Source organism: Hippoglossus stenolepis, chromosome 3, assembly GCF_022539355.2.
Source record: "Hippoglossus stenolepis isolate QCI-W04-F060 chromosome 3, HSTE1.2, whole genome shotgun sequence".
Taxonomy (NCBI): domain Eukaryota; kingdom Metazoa; phylum Chordata; class Actinopteri; order Pleuronectiformes; family Pleuronectidae; genus Hippoglossus; species Hippoglossus stenolepis.
The window spans coordinates 11,855,133-11,867,323 of record NC_061485.1 but is presented as its reverse complement, the minus strand read 5'-3'; the positions used below and the strand labels follow the sequence as shown (position 1 = coordinate 11,867,323).

The 12,191-nt window shown below is 42.6% G+C and overlaps 1 protein-coding gene across 1 annotated transcript in view; it reads right to left on the bottom strand.

Moving 5' to 3' along the window:
• Positions 1–12,191, bottom strand: part of megf6b (multiple EGF-like-domains 6b) — a 60,775-nt gene extending 48,584 nt beyond the window's left edge. Inside the window, exons 1-4 of the mRNA XM_035151756.2 lie at positions 11,845–12,191; positions 10,278–10,412; positions 8,792–8,901; positions 854–958 (exon numbers count right to left, since the gene is read on the bottom strand). Of these exons, the coding sequence (XP_035007647.2) occupies positions 854–958; positions 8,792–8,901; positions 10,278–10,412; positions 11,845–11,936 (442 nt within the window). The 5' untranslated portion in view covers positions 11,937–12,191. The remainder of the gene's footprint in view (positions 1–853; positions 959–8,791; positions 8,902–10,277; positions 10,413–11,844) is intronic.

Genomic DNA, 12,191 nt, shown 5'->3' with positions numbered 1-12,191 from the left:
AAATAGTTGGGCTGCTGGTAAAAAAAATAAAAATAAACGCTTATGTGAGGAGATTCTCATTCACTCGAAGCGAAAGGCGATCTCTAAAACGGAGCTCAGCGAGGAGGCCTGGAGAGCTGAGTGAAACGGATCAGAAAAACAGGCTCCAGCAAAGAGCCAGACGTTTTTTATAAATCAAATAGTAAAATTTCAATCAGTCCGTGAGGATTTTTTAAGGGTTCCTGTTTTTACTGAAGCTATTTTTTAACTTCATACCACACAACTGAAAAGGGATGAGAAAATGAAATGTGTTAAATGCTGACAACACAAACAACATAATTTAACATTTTATTTCTACACTCAATACCTAAAAATTGCTTGAGTGTGGCAGATTTAACAAAAACAAACTTCCGCTTTCAGACATGCACTGAACTCGTGAGAGGGGCTGTATTTTCCAGAAATGTTCCTGCCACAACCCAAGTAAGTTGTCAGGGAAATGTCAGAGTGAGCAAGTGGACTTGTTGATGACGTTTCTAACACGCAGCGGATACAAAACTGGAAGAAGTCGCTGACGAAGACGTCAACATAGAAAGACAACAAGATTCGAGAGATTTTGACAATGAGGGCCGATGTTGATCTGATGTAAACAAATTATACGTTATGTTCTGCCTCCTACATCCTCTACTCAGACGCCACCCCTCACATGAATCCTCCGGAAATGTTCCTCACCTGAATGTTCCCGTTGGTGTGTACACGTCTGATTTAGACAAATTCCTGCTGCGTTCTTCATGTGTGAAAGGCAAACTCCAGATACTTTTCCAGATTTCATGTCTGCGAACAGCTTAAGAAACACAGTGGGGATGTTGGTACTCACCATACTGGCAGCTGGGTCCATTGAACCCTGCAGGACAGTCACAGAGCTGGGTGGAACCCGCCCGACAATGGCCCCCGTTGAAGCACACACCGTAGCTGCACACAGCTGCACGTGTCCATGTGGACAGACAGGTGAGAGAGAAGAGAGACAGGACAAAAACATAGGTGAGCAAAGCAAAGCAGACACCTGGCTGTTACCATGAGATGTCCACATCTGCATTTTCAAACAGTGACCTCTTTCTATCAAAGCCTCATCATCGCCTGTTCCCTAAAGTGGAGCCTTGATTCTCCTTCATTCACACTCTCCAATGTAGGAGGAATCCATCACTTGGTTCCTTCTGAGCAGAGATTCAGGCATTAAGCCAAATGAAACTTCATCTTCACAGAAACACAGTGTTTAACACGACTGGCAGAATTGGTGTGTGTGACTTTTAAGGAAAAGGGTCTTCTTTCCTGAACAGTGGGAGAAGGTTAACTGAGAATGAAATGTGAACTCTTGATCACTCTCACAAGCTGTGATCATACAGAAGTGCTTGTGTAAATCAGGGGGCTCAATCAAAGAGCTACAGGGTGAGCGTGTCTTTACCATCTCTCGGAGCCGACGGCCGTGCATCCATAAATCCCTGTGACTCAAACTGCTCTCGCTCATTACAACGTGAAATTCAAAGAATCCAGGACACAAAAACAGTGAGAGGCTCCAGGAAGCTCAAAACATGTGCATCCACCTCAGAGGTGCACCATCACATTCCATACGCTCACCTTACACATTAAATATGACAGTTCTTCACCTATAGCTGTGTGTGCACGTACAGTACATGTGTGCCGGACGCTCACTGTATCTCATGGGTTCTGAGGCTAATATCCCTGGGACATCAAACAGCTGTTTAAGCCAGGCCTGTTGTTTGCACTCTGCTGGGCAGGGTACAGTGCTTAGTGATGACAGGTCTCGAGGATTGATGTCTGTCATTGCTCCTCCTGACTGGCAACACATGGACGCCGGAGTGAAGGAGCACAGACCAGGTATAATCACAGGAGGAATTTAAATGCCCGTCCTTTCCTCGTATGATTGTGAAGAAAACGTCTGAGAGCCAGTTTCACTGAGCGTCTGAGAGCCAGATACACATTTTTCAGCCCATCATCACACCATTTACAGGCCGTATACGGTCATGATATATCAGAGTGGCCCCAACTGCTTAATCAGAAACTGTGTAATAACCGCTTAATCTACAAATTTAAACTTTACATCATCTTTGTTCTTGTTGTTGCTATTTTATATAAACTTTTTTATTTTCTGTACTGAGTGTATAGTTGCAACAAATCCTCCAATTCTCTTGTTGTGCAATCTATTCATATGAATTGAATAGGAAGGATGCAAATGGCTATTACAGCTAGTGCTGAAACAACCAGATCATTCATCATTCAGTCAAACAAAAACAAAAAAATGATAACCGAGTTGATAATCTCATGATTTTGAATTTCCATTGTAAATTAGTAATAAAAAAATCAAATAAAGACATCATATTCTTTCCATTCATTTTTAAATATTTAAAAAAGATCTCACATTATATGACATCTGCAGACTAAGAGACATAGACTAATTTAATTGATTTTACAAAGAAAAGTGTTACATAAAAACAGAGGCAAAGGTATTGCACCTTTTCCTCTGTGCTGAGGAAATGAGGAAGTGCTTCAGGGTGTGTAAATACAGGCTGTATTTGCAGATGGCAGCCACGACGAATAACATAAGAATTACATTTCCAGACAATAGAGGAGGACTAGTAATGACAAATGAGCCGAGTTATTACCCCATGTCTCTCAGCAGAATTCCAGTAAGACTGGCGCCTGCTCAACAGTACAAATAACCAACATATAAACATACATTGCACTGTACAAAACACTAGCCAAAACAAGTATGTCAACACGGAACACCCTGCAAACATTAGAAACCCATGTTGTGCTCGATAACTAATAATCCTACATTTTGCCCCCTGAAATCGTACTCCAGCAGGAAGACCCTCTCACCACAGCTAATCTGCCCGTGATGACTTCCAGTCCCTCTGGACAGTGTGTCTACGATACGCTGCAGTGCTTCAGTGTACTGTAACACAACGATCCCCACTTCTGTGATTATCTCATGTGAGGGAGATTTGATGTGGTGAAAGCAACAGATGAGAGACGAGCAGAAGGAGAAAAAAATAAAGCATCGCACAGTGGTCAGGTTTAATTGCACAGTTTCAACTGGATCCAAATTCTTCGGGACAATGATATAAAAACCTCCAGCTGTGAGGGACATTCCTGAGAAAAAGCTGGAGATGAACTCAATCACAAGTAACAAAGTACGAGGTCAGATGTCGCTCAGAGTCACTTTGGGGGAACTTCTTTAAGAGACAACATGGGGAAACTATACCCTTGACCTTCTGAGATGTGAGACACAGGATTTCTGGCAGCTGACCAGGGCATTTTTGGGCCGCCCCCGCCCTGAGCCCCCGCCTAATCTTCCCTGAAATAATTCCATAATGTGGCATGCAGCGTGGCACAAAACCCAACTCATCTGTGGCTGCGAATGCCTCAACTCTATTACAAAGACACCTTCCCTGAGAAGATTTAGCAGCTTCCCCAAAAAGGCAGAGACAGCCAGGGAGCAGGGGTCAGCGGCTCGCGGCGAGAAACTGCAAAACAAACAAGCAGGTGTCACCGCTTCTGAAGGGGACGACCACATCCACGCAGAGAGGCGGCCCTGTTTGTCAAGGCTCCGTCGATCCGTTTAACCCCCAGAGTGCGGCCCAGAGGGAGACCGCATTTAGGACAATTCACAGACACAAAGGCCCTGCGCGAGGGCTCCGTTTGGTGCCGTAATTGGTACGCGCGGAGCCAAGCACTGTATTTTGAGGCAACAAATCATGTTTTGCTTCGCAGAGGAATGTGTCATTTCAAAGAGTTCCAGTGAAAACCAGGGCCAGCTCTGTCAGATGATCTCTGAAAGGTTTCTTTGAAAGATTTAAATACCATTTGAGCAAGATACCAGGTTGGTTTGACAAAGGAGGCACAATAATGCTCAGCAAAAATGTCTTAGAGTGCAAGACCCAACCATTAGAATATCTGGGGCTTTTTCCTACATCATATTGTATGTTTATAACACACTTATTTTCATCTTTATTTAAAGGTAACCGGATGAAATATCAATTTTGTCACTTCACAAATAAAAGATACCCTGATATCACATAGTTGTACCCGATATATTCTTTCTCTTTTTCTTTCTAATGTTCCGGAGATGTGAATCAGACAAAATGATGGCATGCATATCACTCAGACTAAACAGGAAACTTTCTGTATATGCAGTAGAATTTGGACAGTTTTCTGCAGCCTCATTTATTCCACCCACTGTTTCAAACTGAAAAACAATGTCATGGCACTAAAGCTTTTTATTGTTTTTGGTAAACTTATTCATCCCCTAATTAACCAGTTGACAAATATATCAAATCTGTTGTCCTAAATCATTTTCCTTGACGCCATTTAAATGCACAAAATGTAACTTCAGCCACTAGGGGTCTCTCAATCAAATCAACGACAATGTACCTAGTTTGATGATGTCGATAAGAAGCTAGGGATGCCGTGCCTCAGGTGCACATAATGTTTACGGATGAGGTCATGTATTAATGTTTTGTTCACGTTACGCAGCAAAACAAAATAAACTAAATACAAACAGTGGAAGGAAAAAATGCGAACTGGCCAACTGGCTAGCAGCGTGATTTTCCTTCATCGTTTGTCCCAGAAGTTAGGCTATAGGAGAAACCGGCTAAGCCACGGGTAAAGGAAAGGCAAGAATAAAATTGGGGATATCTCGGGGTTTGAACATTGTAATATTTTGGATAAGTACACAGGTCAACAAATTATATAACATAGGTCTTGTGGTTTTTGGGAAATTTTAATGAAGAAGTGTTACATATTATATCATTTGTGTCTAGAGTATTATTCAGCAGCAGTCGTTCAATTTCTTTGGGCCTTTGTCTGAGGTCTATGAGAATCATGGCTGCTTTGGACTCTCACACTAAGGAATGTGCAATTCCACAATCAGCTCCCATAACAAGATCTTACACTTAGCATTTACAGCAACAAACAGTCCTCAGTTTGCTGAGGAACACTGTATTTGCTCTCCACCTGATATTTGACAGCTATTCCACACACACTCTTAAAAAATGCGTCCGTTTTGTTTTGGGTATACTCCACTGACCTTATTTCCTTCCTGCACATTACTCAGTAGATCAAAAGGACCGTGTCCGTGTAACCAGGGAACAAACTATTTAAATTATACAACTGTGTTGGTGTGTAATTCTCCATGTTATGTCTCAGTTGGGTGATTTCTGTCTGCTCCTTTCTATGGATCTGGGTCCGTGTCTATTTGTGTTCAGCTGTGCACGATGCGGCCCCCATGACTGCTGACACAATAGTTGATGCTGTGTTCCATGACACACACACACACACACACACACACACACACACACACACACACACACACACACACACACACACACACACAAAGACCACCCATGGACAGAAGACCATTTCCTCTTTCCTGGCTACTGAGCCTATTTCACATGTACCTTCACCCGCCTGGTCCCCGCCACAAAAGGGGGCCAGTTCCCATTGAGCAGTTAACGAGGACAACAAACTGGAAAAGCCATTGTCGCTGCTCTTCAGCCCCTGTCACAAAGCTTATTGTTGCCGTCAATCAACATAACTGCTTGTTTCCACTTTAGCTGGGGCTAACCCCATCCATCCTCACCCGGCCCGTGGCTACTGGCCGAAGTAAAAAGGTTTAACTCGTTGATTGAGTGGCCCTCGAAACGGTTAAGTGGAGGAAGTCGCCACCACAGTCAAGAGCTCTTCACCTTCAGGAGGACGAGATAGTCATCGAGCCAATTGGATTCTTTTCAAAACACACAAAAGTCTCCTCAGCTGAACTTGGGGGGGTTTTCAGACGATCCATTCTGCCTCTGCAAGTCTCCTCACTGACTCTGAAGACATAAAGTCATTTGACTTTAAACTATTGAATAGATCTAGATCATTAGATCTTAAATAGGACAGAAAACAAATGTTTAACTACTTAATATAAAATATAATTTGAATATAAAACTGTAAACCATCCTCTGGTTCCAGCTTCTCCAATGTGAGATTGAATCTCTGGTTTATATCATTGTGAATATAATAACATTGTTATTACTTTTGGCTTTTGGACCAATGTATTAACAAAACGCGACATTTGAAGACATCACCCTTGAACTTTGACGACATTCTATAGACTAAATGATTAATCAAGAATGAAATTTGCTGATTGATTAATGAAAAATAAAATGAAAATAAAAATGGAATGCAGCATTCATTTTCATTTCAAGTCCAAGTCTATTTTGTGAAAGAACTGCAATGGAATTTAGTTTGACTCCCCCAGATGAGCTTTATTCTTTGTTTAATGCTGCTGGAAAACATTAAAAATTGGAAAACAAAAACTCCAAATATATTTTATATATAATTATAAGGTATTTGCAAGCTGCTCTTAATCAATGCCATTGTTTAACTGGAAAACTCACAAACCATCATAATTAAATGATAGTAGCCTGAAACAGAAAGATATGGAAAACAAGAGGGAGGGGGTCAACATAACGGAATAAAATGTTAAAATAACCAGACGTTTGCTCTGCTGTGGTATATTCTCTAAATATGTGACTAATCATGCCAAGAAGGGAATGCTGGAGAGCACAAGAAATTGCAGGGAGGACGTCAACATCTGCACAATGGAACAAAATAAACAACTGAAGTGAAGGAATGACAAACTATTCAACTTGTCACTTCTCAGCCACTGTGTGCTGCATCTACAACATGATTAGACCCTCAGTTCCACTCTAATGCCTCACAATACCCACAGGTCGTTAACCTAATTACCTTACACTGACGTTTTATTAGGGAACACACAGAGAGAGAGAGAGAGAGAGAGAGAGAGAGAGAGAGAGAGAGAGAGAGAGAGAGAAGGAAGTTTAGTGCCAGACACTAAATCACTATCTCAACAAAAAGCATTCCCATCTTCCTCTCATTTGAGGGTTTTTCAGGGGGATTTGCTCAAGGCTGTAGATTTTTTGCAGAGCAGATTTTTTTCCTTTTGAATGTTGGAGACGCTGTTGAAAACTGCCTCCGCAGATTATACAGTGTTGACTGAGGTACAGTACAGATAGCGCATAGCAAAGTGCGCAGGAGTGGGAGAGGGAGGATTGTGGCGTGAGCTTCCTTTTATCCGGGTTCAATGGCTCGGAGAAAAGGGTGATTAGTTTGTCCCATCTCAAAGTGCGGCAGCTTCTTTGGTTACAGAGATAAAAGCCCTGCCTCATGTCGAAGAGAGCAGCCATTGTCACGCGAAAGGTGAAACAAAACCCCGCCGTCTACTTCAAGTGAGGGGAGACACTGTCCTGAAGGATGTCTCTTTAAGACATTTCTTTATGAGTGTTTTAAAACAAACCAGACCCAGTGAAAAGTAGACGGGGCAATGCTTCCTTGTATAATTTAATACTGTAACCTTCTCCCCGGACACAAAGGTCGCTTTGAAGAGAGCACTGATGCCATAATAAGACACTGATGACAGGCGCATCCAGGAGATCTTCCCCTGCTCCCCCGGCTCAGCCACATCCCATCAGAGGGCTGCCCCACAGACTAATGTGTCTGCAGTGGGGGTGTGAGAGCTGAGCATTAGGCTCACACAGTGTTTCCAGGCAGGGCGCAGAGGACAGGGAAGTGGGAACTCACTTGTCAGTCAACCGAACAGGGGACAAACAGTTTACAGGAAGCCTTTACCATGGGTCTGTCTATGGTATGCAGGCTATGCAATCTGGATCACTGGCTGTAAAATCCCATCAAAGGAGGCTTCTTGGTCTCAGTGGAGTGAAGCTAAGCTTATCCACAAGAGGGATGAGCTCCTGGCAGCTTCAGTGTGTCCAGCAGAAATACTTGTCCAAACATGGACTAGTGGGTCAGATTTACGGTGAGAGGATTCACTTTAGTTTCTCTTTGTTCATTTGATGCAGATCAGCAGGTGGTCTCCGCTGATGGGTATTGTTTTGGGGGCTTCACCGTGATTGGTTGGAGTAGACACTGGACTGTTTTGCCATAATGGAATCCTCTGACCTGCACTTCCAATGTCACACCTCCGCATGATGAGAGTGGCATAACTGTTTAGATGAGAGCCAAGATTGAAACATGCTGCAACATTATGAGCTGTGCTGCGCGATTTAAAATGACAACTGCCCGAACATGCTGTATCCATGACCTCACTCACATTCAACTGTTGATGCAAATCTAATTTGAGGGAGAATGTTCACACGTCAACACTTTCACCACTGGAGGATTATTCTCCCAGCATCCACATTCAAACCATGTGGGAATATAAAAATCAAGTGGAAACCCAGCATGATGTCACACATTGGTTTATGAGCTGCCGTTCTGAAGCCTCGAGTTTGGCATTTTGTCCGGCGCCAGCTGGGTTTTTTTAAACCAGAAGTAAACATATTTAGAGGAGCGCTCACCTACACCTGTAACCTGCACCCATTGGAAGGTACTATCTGTCAATCACACAGGGTCCACCCGTAAAGAGACATACCATGCTTTATCATATAGAAATCAAGTGAGAAGTCAGGTCTTTTTCTCATAGACTTCTTTTTGCAACAGTTGGAATCACCCTCTGCTGGTCATTTGAGAGAATACCGATTTCAGACCCTTCCGCATTAGCTTCACTAGAAGTCTACGTCCTCAAAGTCTATGGAAACCACACAAGAGCTGGGGACACGTTGCCTCTTATCAAACATACTTACCTCCATGTTCTCTCTGTTTCACATCAAAGGGTCATAATCAATAAAATCTGATAAAGTTATAGAAAAATATAAGGAACAAGGATACTTACGATAAAGACAACCCGCTTCTCCATTAAGTTGAGACCATCCAGGGCAACACTTGTACACAGTGTCATAATCCTGTCTGTACACTTGTCTGTATGCCGTGTAGTATGCCGTCCTGTTCAAATGACAAATATTGAGTTAAAACTTTCAAACTTTCCGAAGTGGTAAATGTAAATCTAATCTAATCAAGAGCAGAGAGCAGAAAAGAGTTCTGTGGTATTCCACTGTAAAACAATGGCGTGTGAGTAAGTGAGACTCATAGACTTTATATAAAGATGGAGGTCATGACAGCTTCCCAACAGTGAAGCCAGAGAGTCTTGATCGCCACCTGGTGGTTGCCGGCACTATACGTCATAAATCCCACCTCCTCCAGGTTATTAATGGGACATTGACAAATTAAAAATTCAAAGCACATGTCAGAATTTTCTCAAAGATTGTATCTGTCATTTCAGGTAGTTCAGGTTTAAGTGTTTGTTTTTCTGGTAAGTTTGATTTTATTTAGCTATTTGATGCCATAAGAATTGGGAAGAAATGTGATGATTGACAGCTGAGATTGCCTCATGATTGGTCGAGCATGTGCATTGAAGTAGACTTGACACTGCGACTCCATCCCCCAGATCCAGGATATTTTAGCTTCATTTCTAAATTGGAGGAAGTGGAGACATCTTCATATACAGTCTATGGTGAGACCATACATGCATACATAAGCATTAGGGTTATCTTAATATTTGGTGCATTCATTCTTAGTTTTTCCATCATGAAAAATAAACATGCTACCTGTTCAGAAAGCAAGGGGCAGCATATTGTTCAGCAAACATTTTCCCAGACTCTAAGGACACAGTTTTTTGAGTGTGACACCGTCCGACTACATCAGAGAACGGTGCCTCTCCCTGTACTTTGAGACCCCTCTCTTTGCTCCATGCTTATTACACATTGTGGGAACGCATTCCGTTTACAGTGCGTAATTGTGGCCTTGGCTGCCTTCAAAGTGGGCTTTGACTTGGTAACACGATAAATAACGCGCAGAAAGCGAGTGTGAGCGGCCGACTCCTCACACTGACTCAGAGAGACAGGCTAAAGTGTTAGCATTCAGACCCTGCTTCAAAGGAATGTTGGCTGCAGGGACGACTGCGCGTTAAATAGATGGTAACTTGGGTGAAGTGGGGCTACACCTTGCACTTAAACTGATATGAGAGGTTTAAAGCGGTGATTACAGAACAAGAGTGAGAGAGATGAAGAGGGGAGAGGAAGGAGGAGATCAAGGCGTCGCAGCTCATCCCGTCTGATACTGCCCTCTGTGATGAATTCTTTTGGTTGCGAGACTCTTGCAAATCACACAAAACCATTAATTAATGCTTTGTTGTAGCCGGAGATTAGTCCACGCAGCATGACATCCCCTGCAGGTGACGTTGGGGGTGTTTGCAGTAGGAACCGAGCCAAAGGATTTGAAAGGGTGGAGTAGACCGACTAGAAGCGAGATGTATTACTCACCTCCTCTCGTATCCCATGCACCACGACTGCCCCACACAGCCTTGCTTCCACACTTTAACCATGCGTGTGAAGGCCTGCACACACGGCTGCCTCTGGGCGACCAGTGTCACCTCCCTCTCCACGCACACATTGGGCCTGCAATGGAAAGCAGTTGTAAAAATACTTAACGTGTCAAAATGCTCTGCGTTGTTTTTACAGATGAACACATGGCAGGGAGAGAATTTATGAGCACTGCAAAGAAATGGTGCATGTAAAGATAGACAGGGGAGCTTGAGGGTTTTCAGCTCTGACCAACTTAAAGCCTGTGAGGGGCATTACCTGTGTTCAGGTGCAAGGCTGCTCTTACTGTCTGGTTTTGGTAGTTTTAAAGACTTAAGGATAATTCCTCAGACATCACCCCTCCGAGCGCTCAGCACAAGTTAGTGCCTGTAGTTCGACTTAAACTCAATAATCTCATGAAATGTGTTACCAGAAAGTCTTTCAGGACATGAAAGCAAAACAAGATAAACAAAAAGGCAAAAATCTAAGAAATTATATCCAGACAAAATGTCAAAGTCAAAATGTGTTTTAGATGGGAGCCAGGTTTGCCAGGAAACAAACACATGTGAAGTGCAACCTCTGTAAACAGTTACCACTTAAGTTCAATTCATTGTTTTCAAAATCATGGCAAAATTTTCCAAACAATTCAGGTGAAACATTTTAAGTGTTTTCACAGGAAGTACAGTAGAAGATAAATTTATCCACTTGAATGTATATATATGAGACTGAGCGTCAGCAGAAAGAGGAGACAGTTAACATTTTCACCCCGAGGTAAAATACGCTGAGCTGTCTAACTGTGATGTTTTGTCCTTTTTAAACAAAGTCTGTCTCTGTGAGGTGCCACTGATGTCTTCACACCGCTGGACAGACTGAGGACTCTGAAACGTTTACTCCCCTGGTAAATCTCCAAGGACGGACAGGAAACGTATGGAGATCAGCCGGAATCTTAAGACAACATGCAGCTGCTCATCTCATAAACAATAGTAATCACTGTCACCACCACCTGTATGCATAATTGCATATGAAAGACCTTAGTGGCGCAGCAGAGAAACTCTTCTCACATAATTTAAAGCTGTGTATTTATTATTTTAGGGGTTTGAATACCTGCTATAATTAACTGGCGCGTGGCTTAGAGAAAACTAACAGCCTCTGACAGAGTTAGGAATGCAATGCACATCCACAATATATAATCATGTATATCCAGTTGATGTTATGCTTGAACACAAATAGAAAACATTGGGAAAGTTGACGCACAACAGCAGATTGAAATTTACAGCACAGATCTGTGAACCAGCTGCTCTTTGATTCCCCTGAAACATGTGAAAACATACAAGCATGTTTTCTGCCTCTGGTTGAGACTTTGGCACAAGTTTGTGCATGTGCAGGTGAATCAGGAGTTTTCTCATGTTCAAGCTTCAAAAGGAAACGTGAGGCTGTAAAAACACCTCGGGAAAGTTGTTAAGAAAACATCCTCTAAAGAAGGAGTAAATAATATAGTTAGAAAAACATATGAAAGAAGGTTACTCACATATATGGTTGCAGGTCTCTGGCGGTGCCATAACGCAAAGTGTGCACCTCTTGGATTAATATTAGGAAAAAAGACAAAATAACACCATCCATTTTCCTCTTCTTGGATTAGACTAAAGTTTTTAAAAAAATCATGAACTCAGTCATGAGTGTAGATCAGACGTTTACGGGTGAAAAATCATCTAATGGACTGAAGAAATCATCCAAACGGTCTTGAATGAACTTAAACGGCGCGTAAAGGATCTCCCGCGTGGAAATGACCAACAGTGACCACAGATGACACAGCCATCGCAGGCGGTGCGTAATCTCGGTCTGAGCCTGTGCGGGTGTGTTGACTGAAAACTGCAG